Here is a 17,074-nt window from a genome sequence, read left to right as displayed (position 1 = left end):
GTTCCTACCTTAATATTTTCTGTTGTGCTTTTCGATATTGAAGATGATGCTTCAGAAGTAATACCTATTAGGGATGAAGGATGAGGGATCAGGATGAAGGATAAGAATATTACTTCTAATCCCAATTCAGAAGATGATTAAATTCTCCGAATAAGAATTCACTCACATTCTAAACCTGGTCTTTTTAATGATGATGAAAAACACTAATGGTTTCAGATGAAGATGAAAGAATATTTTCTTAGATGAATATGAACTATTTCAATTAGTCTGACATGCCGCCCGCCCTGAAGAACTGCTTCAGTGATATTACCGGTAAAGGTGAGCGATCAGAACGTATTCGTTCTATTGCTTCTGAACAGGACATAATTTGACGATAGGTCGTCTAACAACACCAGAGAAAGTTTTACCTACGTTGATAGGGGTAAATGATTGTAGCCACTTGTGTCACTGTTGTAAGGTGTGCAAGTATTCTTGACGCCAACGCTTCCAGAAGTCTTGTTGGATTAGCTGAACGAGTTGCCAACGTGAAAGATGATTAATAGCTGTAAATGTAACATCGACATTAGGAGGAGGAAAAATAATTGACGCTGGAATTTTTGGGCCAATTGGTAGCATCCTGTACTTTTTCCATTTCACTACTTTCAATGAGAACTTTAAAAGAAGCATAAGATTCAGGGTATCTTGACTTCACGGACTCACATTTAACATCAGTGAAATTTTTACTTAAAAAGGAACAAAGATCAGCGGATGTTGTTTCAGGTTTAAGCCTTGAGACATGAAATGTCTTGAGCTTCTCAACACCTTCAACTGTAGATATCTCAGAACTTTTCCCAATTATCAATGGTGATCGGGCTTTCCTTTTCAATTTCCTATTAAAGACAACATTCCATTCAGATTTTTCAGTTTCAACACAATTTCTACTGTTTGTAACTATGATGTTCTTTTCATGTGAGGAACTTATTTGTTTTTGTTTTGGTTGGGTTTTGGGAGGACCCGTAACTGGCAATCTCGAATGAGTTTTATCTGTGCTGGTAGATTGTCCGGGACTCAGTTGCAGCATGCGCACTGGGTTCACTTGCTTTTACAACATGGCTGAATTTCATTATATTCTTATCAGGTCTGATATTTTCATGCCGTATGTTTGTTTTGTCTTCAACATTTTTCATTTTATTGGATTCGGTATGTTTACCTTCCAGATCATCAATACGTTTCAATAGAAAAGAATTGTACGATTGAAGTATTTCAATTTTCTCATTAGCTGACTTTAATAATTAGACCAGGTAGCTTACTTTCAATTGTGTAAAATCAAATTCATTTATATCTGCCGGTTCCTTGTTTGTAGATACTTCTTCACAGCATACAACTTGAGTATCACTTAAAAAAACAAATTTTTTAAGTTAAGCACAAGACCTGTGGTAGGTGCCCTCACATTTTATACAAAAAAAAGTTTTGCATTCTCTTATCTCACAACACAGTTTGCCAAATGATCTTAAAATAATACAAAATTACAGACTTTTCAAATCAAAAACCAAGACATTTTTAATAAATCTTGAACAGTATAATTTAGGGGATTATTTCATGTAGTTGTGAATTACTTAAGGACACTGTTTCATTTCATATTTTTCCTAGTGTAAAATTTTATTTGAAATAAAGAATATATCTATCTATCTATCTAATGAACTGTAATCCTAATATATTTCAAATGTCCGTTAATTACACCAAAACCGTTATATTAAACACCGAAAACCTTAATAAACTACCAAACCTTAACCGTTCTTTCCGATACCGATACATCTCATTTCTTTTTATTCATTAATCTAACAAAACATACGCCTCGACATTCCCAGAATCCGCGACGTTGCCAAAACTAAACATCATAATAATCAAAAAGGGCTAAAACAAATACACTCGGAAAAAATTTGTCTTCGAACGCTAAGTGAGTGAGAGGACTTAAGAGTTAAGGGTCATATGTTCATCTCAATATATCATCGTGGTGACCCACCGCTTCTTAAGATAAAAGCATACGTTATCGACCGAATTCCAGCCATACCTTCAATTGTAGATAGCCGGAATTAACGAGCGTACACTGGGCGGATTACATGTTTAATCGTCCGCGTGATATTAAACTGTTGCTTGGTTCAGACATCCTCCCCATGATGATACTACCAGATATTCGACGTCGAGCATCTGAGCTCCCTGGAGCTATATCCACCACGTTAGGTTGGGTCCTATTCGGACCATTCGCTCGATATCGTCGACCCTTCAAACACGTCTCCTTCTCGCCTGACACTGTCGATCTCAGTACTCGTCGTCCTTCGCGTAAGTCCTTGATCGCCAAATCCATAATCCGAAAAAGATCTTCGTTCCCAACTTCATCTGCCTCTATCTCGCTGCCACCATCTGATATTCCCTTGTTCAAAGACTTATGTCAGATGTCCTATGAATCCACAGTATGTATCCAATCACCAGTGCTGACACCTTCATTGGATACGTCTTCTCATGTTCTCGTGACCAATCATGAAACATCGCCCCAGACCTCGATTGTTCACCTTCCATCTGACATCAGTTTAACTGGCGAATGTCTTTCCGACCTTGTTCGTTGATTTTGGGAACTGGAAAAAGTTCTTGACGTCATTCCATTTACCCCAGCTGAAAAACTATTCGAAACAATTAAGGTTTAAAGAGTATCTTGAAATCCTAATGGAACTACGTTTGTAGTAGACCTACCTTTGGCGTCCCAAAATCTTGCAGTATGGCTTAGTGTGGCTTCTCGTTAGTTCATTCGTCTCGAGCATCGTTTTCAAGATCAACCATATTTGATGCTTATCGTAGTCAAGAGATTCTTTAACTAATATTTTCGGGTATATTCCTGCATTCTCAAGAATTTTTGGAGTGATTTCATGAAGAAATTCCTCAAACGCTGGTAGGTTCGATGCAGCTGGGCATTGCACACAAACCAGGGCGCGCCACAATAGATTTTGTTTCATTTTTGTAACTTGTAAATTTTTTTGTGGAGGACGCAAAGGCCCAACAAGCTTAAGAGGGAACACTATCACGAGGTTGCTCAGTTCATAATGATAGTTACGATATTTTTTCTTTCAAATCACCGATTTTTATGGAGTATCCAAATAAATTCCTTGAACAATTATCCACATAGGAAAGTAAATATTTTTAATTTGCGAATAAGAATTAATTGAATAGGTTCTTATCGTTTCTCACAAAGAATTGCTGTTTGTTATGTACAACAATTGAACTTAGCAAGAGCGAACAATCAGAGGGCATACATCTGGCAGAAGCTCCTTGTCGTAAATGGTGAGAAATTTTCTGTGCAGCAACTTAAGACCCAAACTGTATTGGAACTGCAGACTCATATTGAAGAAAATCCATCTAGCATACCAACTGATTTAGTAAGCAGCGCACCTAATAGTCCGGCCCCCATATCCCGTATTACACAGATGTTAACTGAACACGAACATTTGACAGTGGAAGGGGACTCTAAGATCAGCAAGGAGATTTCAACGATTAATCAGGTGCTGAAAAGGACCAAGGAGTGGGAAATAAAGAGCAGAACGAGATCACAGTCTTCGGGGAGTGGTAGTGCCAGGAGAGAGCAAAAACTGGTAACAACAAAAACAAAGCAGTCATCAGGTAGTGGAGTTGCCAAGAAAGAACAAAAAGCTGATAACAGTGGAAAGAAAGGAAAGAAGTGAGGTTAGAAAAACTAAGGTAAACTACTCTTTTTTCATCTATTTTAAGTTTTAATTGTATATAAATCGATCAATTCTTAAGGGATTTTGAGGGGGAAACATATGAAGTAGAATATATAGATTATGTTGGGGATCTCAAACATTATAACATAGAATCGAAATTTAAAATCATTCACAATAATATCAGAAGTATCGACAGGAATTTTGACGAGTTCAAATTAATGTTGAGAACATATACAGATGATTTTCATGTGATTGTTTTAACGGAACGTTTATGATAGATAACGTGGATCTTTATAAAATCGAAGGATACACATACATGTATAATTATGGAACTTTCAACAAAAATGACGGGGTTGTGATATATATCCGGAACGATTTGATGTTTAACGGAAAGATAATAAGTATAGGAGAAATCAAAGCGGTGGAACTAGACCTTGTATTCGAAATGAAAAAACATAAAATAACAGGAATCTATCGTTCTCCAAAAGGATGTCCAAAAAAGTTCAATAAAGACTTAGCTGAATACATTGGAACAACAAGTAATAATAGTACGTGGGATTATCATTTAATTGTAGGAGATATTAACATTTATCTTTTAACGAATAATGAAATGGTTGATGAATACATGAATGTCTTTAGTTTTTTGGATATAAATCCTATATAAATGATGTAACTAGGCCTTCTAGTGGTAGTTGCCTTGACCATATATTTCTGGGATGTCACCAATCTGTTGTTAATCAGAATAGATCGTTTATTATTCGTACGGACATCACTGATCATTATACAATTAGTTTATGCCTCAACCTGAAAGAAAGACCTCCCGAAAAAGTTATTAACTTATATTGACTATTAGAAATTAAAAAATCATTTAAAGGAAATTGATTGGCACGAATTGATGAAAAATAAAGATGTAGACTCATTCGCAGAATTTTTTATTGATTTATTAAAACAATGCACACAGAAACATACAACAAAAATTGAGTTGAGCCATAGGAAATCTGGGAGAAGCAACTGGATCACTCAGGGATTACTAAAAGCCATAAACAGAAAAAACTATTTATACAAGGAAATGATGAAATATCAATACAATACTGAGTTGAAACAACAATATACAAGATACAGAAATATTTTACACAAGTTGATCAGGAATGCTAAAAGAGATTACATGAACACCTTTGTCACGAAATACACTTCAGCAACAAAATCACTTTGGTCTCACGTGGATAACCTCTGCGGTAGATCCAAACCTGAAACAGAAATAAAATCTATCATTAATAATGAAGGACAGGAAATAACAAACACGCAACAAATTGTAGAGGAATTCGGAAGATATTACAACGAAGTAGGTAAAAAGCAAGCAGATAATATACCTTATACTTTAGAAAATAAAGAGGGTGAAATTTTTTGTAATGAAACATTTTTCTATTCCCAACAAGTCCAAATGAAGTGAAAGAGGTGATACAAAAACAAAAAAACGGAGGATCTCCTGGCGTTGATGGAATTAGATCAGAACTGCTGAAAAATATTCAAGAAGAAATAGTTGAACCCCTTGTGTTAATGACGAATATGTGTTTCGAGTCAGCTAAGTTTCCCAGAATTTTCAAAGTGGGGGTTATCAAACCAATTTTCAAATCAGGAGAAAAGGACAAGATGACAAATTATAGACCGATATGTCTTATATCGAATGTAGCCAAAATTTTAGAGAAATTATTGAAGATCAGAATTGTCAAGTTCCTAGAAAAAAATAAAATTATATCTGAACACCAGTACGGTTTCAGAGAAGGTAAATCGACTGAAGATGCGATTAGGAGAATGATAGCGAGGATAAACGGTTGGTTAGATGGTAGAAAAACTGGCCTGTGTGTCTTTGTAGACCTTGAAAAGGCCTTCGACACTGTTTCACACAAAAAACTTTCAGATAAACTCTACCGAAACGGCTTCCGGGGTAAATCATATGAATTATTGAGATTATTATTATAATGTTAATATAACTGTTTATGTTGTTGTATAACAATTTAATTGTCGACGTGAATTTGACTGTTGTTCTTGCTGTTGATAGGTTCAGTTGCCGTATAAAAAAATTTTGTGCCCATTCGGTTTTCGAGATATTTCGAGTTTTTCCCGTGAGTCACCAACTTAACGCTGTGACTCATACATGGAAATTTTAAAATTTTTTTATTTGGGTCTTTTGTGCACATTTTGTGCCAATCTTTGCCTTATAGAAAAAATTTTGTGCCCATTCGGTTTTCGAGATATTTCGAGTTTTTCCCGTGAGTCACCAACTTGACGCTGTGACTCATACATGGAAATTTTAAATTTTTTTTTTATTTGGGTATTTTGTGCCTATTTTGTGCCAATTTTTGCCGTTTAAAAAAATTTTGTGCCCATTCAGTTTTCGAGATATTTTGAGTTTTCCCTGTCAGTCACTTACTTGTCGGGCGGAAATTTTCTTATTTAGATAAATTTTGCTCATTTTGTGGCGTTTGGTATGGATTTTGTTCCCCTACAGTTTTCGAAATTTTTGTACTTATTCCAGTGCGATGGATAAATGTAGCACACTTCATCGACGAGCATTGTATTATAAAATTATGCTTCGGATAAATCTGCATTTGCAAATGCGTATAAATTTGTGTCTCAAATGATATATTTTTGCCTTGCAGTGCATATTTAGATACTAATTTTCGGTTTTATTTGCATATTTTCAAGATAAAATTTGTTTTTAAACCAATAGAAGCCGAATAGAACCGTACGTTGAGAATATATTTGACAAATCCCAACCAACTTTTATGAGCTATTGACTACTAAACCCCTAAGGAAGGGAGTGTTTGGAGAAAATATTTATCCCGATTGCTAATATTACTAACATCTGGTAAGTATTACTAGGGAACACATAATCGATGTTAACTTGGTCAACTTCAAAAACAAAATAATCGAACAATGGCAGAGCAGGTGAAACGAAACTGAAAGTAAATTAAGAGAATTCAAACGTTGTTCAATATCTTCAAGACAAAATAAAGACAGAAAAATAAGTCTGACAAACACATGTGCTTTCGATCCATTGATTGCAACAAATTTTTGTTACAGCAAGTTTCTCGCTGAACCCAGATGAATTGAACAATATACAGGGTGTACACTTTTGAAACGGCCTTACTTCAAGGGGAGATTATACAAGTGATTGGCAACAAAAAATGTCATATAACACATGGTCGAAATGTTGGTGGTTATTCTTCAGTTTAACATTTTTTGATTTCACGGAATTAATCACTTTTTTCCATAAAACCAATTATATCTTATTCATTTCTGCATCCTCATCGAATTTGATCATATATTCCGAAAGTGCATTAAATTTGCCTTGATATGAGCAGTGATGAGTGGCAAAAGATTTTCACTGACGAGAATGGTGAAGTGGTGAATCCAAATATTCTGAAGAGAGCAAAATAGTCCTATCGTTCCAATCGTTTTATGAAAGAAAAACTATAAATGAGGATATGTTTTAAATAATTTTGAGAGATAATACTGAATGAAAAATCGTAGTTTCCAGATTAATAATCAGACCATTGAAGCATTTTTAACTATTAACTCCTCAAAATCTCGAATTGATGTGAGTGTTTTAAGTCATGTTTGTTGTTTTTGTCTCACTGAATGTATATTTCAGCTCCCTGAAGATGGACACACAATGATGACCAAAAGCTAGGATGGTACAATAAATGAGATAGATCTTATAGAGTTTGACGACCACACCCGATATCCTTAAATTGAGAATATGTTTTCTTTGTAGTAAAAACTTCTCCATTTTGCATGCTTTCGAATGACATATCCAGTTTTGTGTTAGCTACTTTCTTTTTGCTTTAATATCATGGCTGACGTGATGACAATGAGAAAGACGAAAATACTCTGATTGGATATTGAAATAATTCACATGGAAATACTTATTTCTATTGAACTCAATGTTTCATAAAAAAATGAATTAATTTCTTGTTATTTTTACCGAATAAAAAGATTAAATCAAATAAGTTGAAAGAGAGGTAAAGTCTTCGCTTTGCATAATAACAAGAAAATTCATATTCAAGATGAAAATCACTTGAGTCTATTGATTAACTATCAGCGGAGTGGAATCATGTGTTTTGGGACACTGTTATTTTTCAAAACATTAGTTGGGAGAGTCGTGAAACTTTATAGTAAGTTTGCATCTGCGTTCACTATGTTTCTTATGTTGTTTTTGTAATAATTTTTCAACTCCATACACAATCGCTGGAGTTCTGATCACTAACATTCAAATATATTTAATGTAGCCCTTTTTTTTTAAATTTTTTTTCTGTTCTATGTTATGAAAGCAAGTAGTTCAAAAATTGGTTATATAAATATAAGATCTCTAATTCCAAGTCTTGAAGAGTTCAAACAATTCATTACCTCGAATAATTTCGATGTTGTAGGTGTATCGGAAACATGGCTCAATAAAACAATGAACTACGAAAACATCTTAATTGACGGATATAGGGGTATCTATCAAAGTAAAAATGGTAGAGGTGGAGGCGTGGGATTATTCATCAAGGTAGGTTTTAATATCACACGTATTGAAAACGAGTATACAAATAACTCTAGTTTTGAACAAGTCTGGATTCGAATGCGTCTAAGTAAGATGGATATTGTTCTAGGATGTATTTACAAACCACCGCAATACAGTCAATCTAACTTTTTGACAGATTTTGATGATATTTTATCCTCATTAGCACCTCTTTCTGACAATATATGCTGTGTTGGTAATTTCAATTTAAACTACCTGAATTACTCCTCTAAGGAAGTGAGAGAGTTCAACCTTCTGCTCAGTTCCTTGGGCCTGGCCCAAGTTTTTACCAATTCTACTAGAGTAACATTAAAAAGCGAATCCCTAATTGATCTGATCTTTATGTCTGATAATATGGAAGTGGTCAAGTGTGACACCCTGGCCTCAATGTTTTCAGATCACGAATTCATTTTTTGTGAAATTCAAATACCTACTCTAAGAAAAAAAACAGAATTAAAAAAATACAGAAATTACAAGGATATTGATATACAGCAGTTCGATCAGAACTTGCGCTCCATTCCATGGCGGAATATTCTCGACATAGACAATGCTGACGGGAAAGTTGACTTTATTAACTCAAATATAAACGCGTTGCTTGATCTACATGCACCAATGAGAAAGATTAGATTGTCGAAGTCTAAAAAACAACCCTGGCTTGACAATATTAGACACCTAATGAAACTGCGTGGCAAAGCCTTAAGAGTCTGTTTACACCACACTGCTTGGGAAGCAGAGGGGTCGCAATGTGAAGGGTCAAGAGCGGGTGGGCGTCGACTATCGTAGTAAAAATATCGAGACCGTATTAGGCCCTCAGCCCAGATAGAATGAATTTGTAACGCATTGGGATGATCTCGTTTCTTTCTCGAGTTCTACTAGTGCGTGTCGGAATATGCAGCCGCATTTTCGACATTTTGATGAAATAAAATTATTGTCAAATGGTGACCTATGATTATGGTTGTAATTGTAAAGACGGTTTCTTTATAATAAGAACAGAGTTGAGAAACACGAACTATTTTTTAGGTCTTGAAAAAGACTCTACTTTCCATAATTACTTGATATCGAATTGAGAATCCAAATACGCTTTGATATACCATTATCCTCATTTTTTGAATTGTTAAAAACCCTTATGAATTGAATGGAATGAATTTTGAAATATCTAATCCGAATTAAAAAAGTTTCATTGAGAATTTTGATGAACTCATTTCATAAATATCTACAGTTTCAAGGAATACATAAAATCATTGAGTAAGTAGAAATATATGTATCGGTACAAAAATAGACCATTTTGAATCTTTACTCCGAAATTGTCTTCTTTCAGGTACCTATGCAATGCTGAACCTACCTAGAAACTGTCAAATTGTCCAGGAATGAAATAATACGGTACACAAAAGAGTACCGAATAACCTTTATTTACAACTGATGTTTATCTGATGTGGCAATAAAATCGTGAAATAACTCAAATAAATTTACACGACATCACTTCTTGTTAACTTCCAAAGTATTATCCTCAAGCACAATACCGAATCTAGGAGAGCTTCTGAAATTTTGTATTATATGAAATATGGTAAAAACAAGGTAATTTGCCAGCCATCATTACATCCGAATCGCTTTCCTTCATAATAACAGACATTTACTTTTTTTTTTTTTGGATCCAATCCAAAACCTTCCATGAGGAATCCATTTTTTCATTCGAGAAAGTTACATGAAAATCGGTCGTATGGCTCTAAAGATAATCAATGCTGCAATAGAAACATGCAGGTATAAGCGGCAAAATATTTTTTCTGTTCGTGACAAATAATTCAGGTTTACAAGAATATATTTCCTAAAAGACGGTCCTGATAGCTACAAGCCACGCCCCTCAGGGAGGAGCAACGATTTTTAGTTCACAATTCTGGCACTTGAAACAGATTTACAACGTCACATAGAATTTTGAGTAACTATGATGTAATATATTTCTAATTGGTATCATTGGAAAGAAGAAGAAATAGGCTATGTTGTATTAGATTTTCGAATTTAGGTCAACTGAAGCGACAATAAATTATTCAAAATTGGTATTGAAAATCGTACTTCCTACTTCAATATAACAATTAATTTGCAACTTAAAGTGAAATTATTACCTAACGATCATACGAGGGATAAAGACCTTCCAATATTGTTTTGAATCATCTCGATAGCGTTTACCGTTCCTGAGAAAATCAAGACCGAATTAGTTAAGAAAACGCCTGAATTTGCGCCGCGTGAACGGACTCTTAAGTAAATATGAAAAAAAATCGAACTGATGAGAACCGAGCCCACTTTAAATCATTAAGGAACTTAGTTTCTTCGAGAATTGAACATGAGAAAAAACTGTTTCTACAAGAAAAATTTTCAACAAATAATAATCTTTGGCAAGAGCTTAAATATTACTGCGGTGATTTCAAAGATGGCATCACCCAAATACCTGAAAACTTGAAAAATCCTGATGAAATCAATCGTTCCTTCATTTCATTAATTCCACAACCCGTAGTTGATCCGGAGGACACTATAAAATTCTACTCGCAAAACCGGAAAAGATCGTTAACCTCTCTCCTTAAGTTCACTACTGTATCAGAAATGGATGTGCTCAAAATAATCTCTCAATTGAAATCTAAAGCCTGTGGCATAGATGGTATCAATATACACGTACTACATCTTTGTACCCCGTTTATTTTTCCATTTCTCACTCATCTCATAAATTACTGTATTTCCAACTCAATTTATCCAACTGCATGGAAAAAGGCACTTGTTATCCCAAAACCAAAAAAAAACATCTCCTAAAGAATACAGGGACCTCAGACCTATAAGCATCCTTCCATGCTTATCGAAGATTTATGGGGAATGCTTAACTGCAATAGCCAGGGCGAGAATTCAGCGTGTCCAGAATTCATGTCTCAGATTTATATTCGGCATGAGAAAATTTGACAGAATCTCTCACAAAATCAAAGAAATAGGTTGGTTGAACATGAATTTCCGCCGAAAATTACACTCAGCCTGCTTCTATCACAACATTGTGTTGAATAAAACTCCGAACTATCTTCATAGAAGAATAATATGTAGAAGTCATGTCCATAATATAAATATAAGAAATAGAGGTCTTATAACACCACCTATTCATAGAACGACCTTTTTCGAAAGAAGTTTCACTTACAACATCGCAAAAATCTATAATCCTATTCCATACACCTTCAAGACGTTGAACATAACAGCGTTTAAGAGTAAAATTTTTGAATTATACTTGAAAGAACAGAACGAGCACTATTTTCTTGCACATTATCTAACTGACTCCATTAGTGAACGCAGAACGCCTATGAAAAAAGTGTGAAAAAACAAATCAAAATTATTTTTTGTTTTCTTGTTTATTATTTTTTTTTGTAAGGGTTGAGTAGAGCAGAATATGCATGAGCATAACTGGACTCCGCCTTTTTTCACAATAAATCAAATAAGCTAATAACTAAAATAAGATAAGATAAGAATTATTGTAACTTTTTTGTGGAAATAAAGACATTATTATTATTATTATTATTATTATTATTATTATAATATAATAATCTTTATTCATTCCCTTCAGACATATAACAAGTATGTATGGGACAAGTCAAAATACAGTAAACAAAGAAATACATTCTACAAAAATAAAGAAAAAAAATTATCTCAGCTATCAATTTTAAAAATTATCATCAATATATTCCTTAAGACTATAATAAGCTTTGGTATATAATAGCTTTTTATGTGCTTTTTAAAGGCAGAATACTCAAGCATTCGAATCTCTATTGGTAGATGATTATAAAATTTTATCCCCTGATAATATGGGGAGCTCTCATATTTAGAAGTTCTATGCCGAGGAATAGAGAGAATACATTGTTTCCCAGTGTTATATTTTGTACCATCAGATAACTTTATGAAGTTGCTGGAGTTTTCCTTTACATAAATAAGACATTTATATATGTAGATGCAAGGAACTGTCATAATTTTATAATTTACAAAATAAGGTCTACAAGAATCAGGCACGTTCACCCGAAATATCGCTCTGAGTATCCGCTTTTGGGCATTTAAAATTCTGAGTACACTCACCGAATTACCCCACAATAATATGTTGTAATTCAAATGTGAGTGAAACAAGCCATAGTAAATGTTTAGAACAGATTGAATGAGAAGTGTGTCTTTAACTCTACTGATCGCATAGTACGCCTTATTTAGTTGTTACGGATCAATCCAAATTACATTTAAAAGTTATTCTAGTGGATTGTATTATTTATGTTATTATTAATTGGATTCGTTCTATTACGTTTGACGTGTGTACGCAAATTTTGAGCTCCGTGATTAAACTCGATAAACTCGAAAATTACGAGCGGGAAATTTTTCAAAAGTGAAATACATTATTAGTGAAGATACACTGGTAAATATCAGTTAGAAGAACAATAGTTTCGAGAACAAATTAGTTTGTAATTAATTAAATAGCAGCGGATAATTCCGGTTGAAAATTCAGTATCAGAAATAAAACCAGCTGTCGCGAGTGATAACAAACGACACCGCCGCCGATAAGCGATCTTGATACCGGCTTTCGAAACAGAGGTGGACTCAGCCATATTCGTGTTTTGAAGATTGAAGACGAAGTAAAGCTAAAAATGAAGAGGGAAGAAGAATATACGAGTGATGAAGGAAAAAGAAGAAGGGATGAGGACGATGAGGAGGAAGGGTTTACCAAAAGTAAGAAAATATTTCGATCACCACAAAAATCGAAAACAAGCATCCAAGATGATAAAATGGATAAGGTGATGGAAATGATGCAGACTATGATGCAGGAAATGAGAGAAATAAGAGTGGAACAGCGAAACTACCAGGAAGAGATAAGGGAATTGAGGAAGGAAAGTGAGAATATTAAGGGGGAAAATGAAAAACTTAAAGCTGAGATGAAGCTTTTACAGGCTAAACTGGAGAGTATGGATAGAGATAAAAGGAGGAATAATATAGTGATAAGTGGACTAGTCATGAGAGACGTCCAGCAAGATTCACTAGAATCTGAAATGAAGAATTTTTTCAAAAAGAACTTGGAATTAGACCCTAAGCTGAAAACCACCAAGAAAATAGGGGTAAAAACCTATATCGTTGAATTAGAGAGTGAATATGAGAAATTCAAGGTGATGAAAAATAAGAGTAAATTGAAGAAATGTGAAGGGGAAATAATTTACATCAACGATGATATGACGAAAGTACAAATGGAGATAAAGAAAAAATTGAGGGAATTTGGGAAAGAGGAGAAAAAAGCAGGCAAGACTGTGAAGGAAGGTTTTCAGAAATTGATTATAGACAACGTGAAGTATAGATGGAATGAGGAAAGGGGAAAAATAGAAAAATCAAAGCCAAAAAACTAGAAAATACCTCTCTCTCAAGGACCAAAATGGATGATAGGACAAAGCGTGAAATAGGACAAGAGAATGGTAAATCGAGGACATTGAAATCTGAGACAGTATGGAAGATAGCAACTTGGAATGTGAGGAGCCTACAAGGAAAGGAAGATGAACTGGAGGCCGAATTTGAGGATATGGGACTGGAATTGTTGGCAATAACAGAAACGAAGAAAAAAGGGGAAGGATCCATAAGAACAAAAAATAATCATCTATTAATCTACAGTGGAGTGGAGAAAACCATGAGGGCAAAATCGGGAGTAGGATGTCTAATAAGTAGGAGAATATCTGAAAGTGTATATGGGTGGAGAAATTGGTCAGAGCGGATGCTATCGGTGGAAATTAAAGATATAAATAATAAAGTGAAAACAATAATAGTGGTATATGGTCCAAATGAAGATGACATCACCGTAAACAAGGAGAAATTTTGGGAGGATCTAACAACGATCACCGAAGAAGCAAAGGGAAAGATAATTATATTGGGTGATCTAAATGGTAGAATAGGTAGAAGAGACAGGATGTATGAGGAGGTTATGGGACCATTTGGAGAAACGATATTGAATAATAATGGTGAGCGACTACTGAGTTTTTGTTTACTCAATAATATGATAATAACAAATACACTATTTGAACACAAGGACATTCATAGATACACAAGGGAGGTTAGCAGTCGTGGAGAAAAATCAATAATAGATTATGTTCTAGTACAGAGAGAACAAAGGTCAAGTATTCTTGATACCAGAGTGAGAAGAGGGCCAGAAATCGGAAGTGATCACTACGTGGTTATAACCAAGATTAAAGTGGATACGAACAGTAAGAAGAATGAAAACAAGGAGAAGAAAATAGAGCACGAATGCCTTAGAGCCTATAGACTATCAAACAGGGAAGTAGCAGAACTGTACAGGGTAGAAACGGAAAGAAGATTTGAAAGGGACCAGGAAAATGAACCTACACTGGAAAGCTTATGGAAAAAATTTAAGAGTGTAGTTATAGAATCGACGAAAGCAGTTTGTGGAAGTTATAGAAAATCAAACAAGAAAAAGCAAACAGCATGGTGGACCAAAGAAGTAAAAGATCAATTAAGAACAAAAAAGGAGAAATGGAAAGAGTACCTAAATAATAGAAGTACAGATAATTATGAAAAATATAAAAAACAGAGAAAGAGTGTCAAAACCCTCATAATATCGCTGAAGAAGGAAAAGTGGAAAGAGTTTGGGGAAAAAATGGAGAACAGCTTTCAGACAAATCAAAAACTCTTCTACAGAACTCTTAAATCAAAAAGAACCGAAGGAAGAAACGAATGTGGGAAAATAAGAGGTAAAAATGGAAGTTTGTTGACAGCTGATAAGGAAATTATGGAGAGATGGAGAGAATATTTTCAAGAACTATTGGATGATGGACAGAACGAAGGAGAAGATCCAAACGAAAAACCGGAAAATGTAGAAGTTAAGGAAGATGAAAGAATAACATTGGAAGAGCTAAAGCAGGCGATAAAAACATTGAAGAATGGAAAAGCGGCTGGATGTGATGGAATAACATCGGAAATGATTAAGAACTTGGGACAGAATGGATTGGAAATATTGTTGAGGATCTTTGAAACGGTATGGAAGGAAGAGACGATCCCAGAAGATTGGCAAACAGCATTGATAGTTCCGATATACAAAAAAGGTGACAAACAGGATTCTAGTAATTATAGAGGTATAACTTTATTGAGTACGGCTATGAAAATTTACGAAAAAATATTGGACAAAAAGATAAGAGAGAAAATAGAGACAACACTAGAAGAAACACAGAGCGGCTTTAGAAAAGGAAGAAGCATTCAAGATCATATATTTACCATGAAGATACTATGTGAGAAAGCAAGAGAGGAGAACAGAAAACTATATGTAGGCTTCATAGACCTGGTGAAAGCCTTCGATAAGGTAAAAAGAAAGAAGTTGTGGGAAATAGTTGAAAAAAGAGGAATAACGGGAAAATTGATGAAAATAATAGAAAATATATACAGGTTGAATAAAAATCGAGTGATAAGCCTGAATAGAACATCACAGGTATTCTGTACGAAGGCAGGATTAAGACAAGGTGGAAGTTTGAGTCCGCTGTTGTTCCTAATATTTATGGATGAAATACTAAAGGAATGTACGAAAAGAACCAAGAAATTTCAAGTTGGATACAAAAATATGAAGATGGTGGAAATATCAGAGTGTGCTTTTGTGGATGACATCATAGTGATTACAGGACAAAAGAAGGATCTACAGAGAAACATGGAGATCTGGGATGCAGTCATTAGGGAGTTCGGGATGGAAATAAATAAGAACAAAACGAAAGTTATGGTGATAGGAGACCCTGAAGAAATAAAAATAAGGTTGGATGGGACAAGCATAGAACAGGTAAAGACCTTTAGATACTTGGGAGTGGAATTGAGTGAGGACGGGAAACAAGACATAGAAATCAATCGCAGGATAGAAAGTACAATAAAACTATACCACATCATGAATAGCAGTTTCATAAGTAAGAAGGAAATTTCCCAAGGCACCAAGATAAAAGTATATAAGGCAGTTTATAGACCGACATTGACCTTTTCCTGCGAGTCATGGGCATGAGACATGGGCATGAGACAGAAAAGTAGAATCAAAGCAGTAGAAATGAAATACCTCAGAAGAGTGAAGGGAGTGACAAGATTGAATAAAATAAGGAACGAGTCAATATGTCAAGATCTGGAGATAGAGCCATTACAGGATTTTGTAGAGAGAAGACAACTCAGCTGGTGGGGACATTTGAATAGAATGAACAACGAGAGGCCTGCGAAGCAAATATGGGAGGCCAAAATCCAAAAGAGGAAGAAAAGAGGAAGACCAGAACAAACATGGAACAACACCATCACCGAAATAATTAAGGAGAGAGGACGAACATGGAGAGAAGCAAGAGATATGGCTGTGGATAAAAGAGCATGGACCAAATTCGTACATGGGGGAGAAATCCAACAATGAAGAATTGAATTTTTTATTTATTTGTTAAATTATTGAAATATTCTTTTATAATGTAATATTGCACCCTACACCATTTTCATGGTAATTGGGTTTTTGATAATATATATATATATATATATATATATATATATATATATATATATTAATTGGATTGCTCCGCCACACAAGTTTGTGAATTATCCGATACAAAGGAAATGAAATTCGCTTTATTTCTGAGATTTGAGAGGAAATACCACCCGGAACAGTCAGCAATAAGAAGGAAAATTCTAACAGGAAAGGGACTCACCTGGTCTCCGTTGATTCTCTGACTTTCCACCTTGAAAACTTAAACTAAACAATCTTCTTCACTTAACTATGATGTGTCCTCTCCCGAAGCTGTCAACGAACTCA

General features: G+C 34.6%; 4 protein-coding genes across 4 annotated transcripts; all 4 read left to right on the top strand.

Annotated features, from left to right (window-relative positions):
• Positions 1-272: 272 nt before the first annotated feature.
• On the top strand, positions 273-6,311 carry LOC123680842. The gene is made up of 6 exons (XM_045618958.1): positions 273-318; positions 2,143-2,450; positions 3,333-3,706; positions 4,833-5,104; positions 5,347-5,655; positions 6,247-6,311. Exons 1-6 carry the CDS (start codon positions 273-275, stop codon positions 6,309-6,311), a joined length of 1,374 nt encoding a protein of 457 aa, XP_045474914.1.
• LOC123680190 lies at positions 3,588-10,150 on the top strand. The gene is made up of 2 exons (XM_045617971.1): positions 3,588-3,726; positions 7,366-10,150. The coding sequence occupies exon 2, from the start codon at positions 8,038-8,040 to the stop codon at positions 9,055-9,057; it is 1,020 nt and encodes a 339-aa protein (XP_045473927.1). The 5' UTR covers positions 3,588-3,726; positions 7,366-8,037; the 3' UTR covers positions 9,058-10,150.
• A 2,767-nt stretch (positions 10,151-12,917) lies between these two features.
• LOC123680841 (uncharacterized protein PF11_0207-like) lies at positions 12,918-13,664 on the top strand. Its single transcript, XM_045618957.1, has one exon. The coding sequence runs from the start codon at positions 12,918-12,920 to the stop codon at positions 13,662-13,664; it is 747 nt and encodes a 248-aa protein (XP_045474913.1).
• A 2,636-nt stretch (positions 13,665-16,300) lies between these two features.
• On the top strand, positions 16,301-16,684 carry LOC123680840. The gene has a single exon (XM_045618956.1). It carries the CDS (start codon positions 16,301-16,303, stop codon positions 16,682-16,684), a length of 384 nt encoding a protein of 127 aa, XP_045474912.1.
• The last annotated feature ends 390 nt before the right edge of the window (positions 16,685-17,074 follow it).

This window comes from Harmonia axyridis, chromosome 5, assembly GCF_914767665.1.
Source record: "Harmonia axyridis chromosome 5, icHarAxyr1.1, whole genome shotgun sequence".
NCBI lineage: Eukaryota > Metazoa > Arthropoda > Insecta > Coleoptera > Coccinellidae > Harmonia > Harmonia axyridis.
Note: the sequence above shows the minus strand (reverse complement) of the source record. Positions and strands in the feature narration are given on the sequence as shown.

What these genes read in the sequence shown, in the direction of transcription:
- LOC123680842 (XM_045618958.1), top strand. Translation starts at nt 273, where the DNA reads ATGCCGCCCGCCCTGAAGAACTGCTTCAGTGATATTACCGGTAAAG. An exon ending in AGATGTCCTATGAATCCACA is followed by an intron (nt 2,451 to 3,332) that starts GTATGTATCCAA and finishes TTTTCTGTGCAG; the next exon opens with CAACTTAAGACCCAAACTGT. An exon ending in TACTTTAGAAAATAAAGAGG is followed by an intron (nt 5,105 to 5,346) that starts GTGAAATTTTTT and finishes TTTTCAAATCAG; the next exon opens with GAGAAAAGGACAAGATGACA.
- LOC123680190 (XM_045617971.1), top strand. Translation starts at nt 8,038, where the DNA reads ATGAAAGCAAGTAGTTCAAAAATTGGTTATATAAATATAAGATCTCTA.
- LOC123680841 (XM_045618957.1), top strand. Translation starts at nt 12,918, where the DNA reads ATGAAGAGGGAAGAAGAATATACGAGTGATGAAGGAAAAAGAAGAAGG.
- LOC123680840 (XM_045618956.1), top strand. Translation starts at nt 16,301, where the DNA reads ATGGGCATGAGACAGAAAAGTAGAATCAAAGCAGTAGAAATGAAATAC.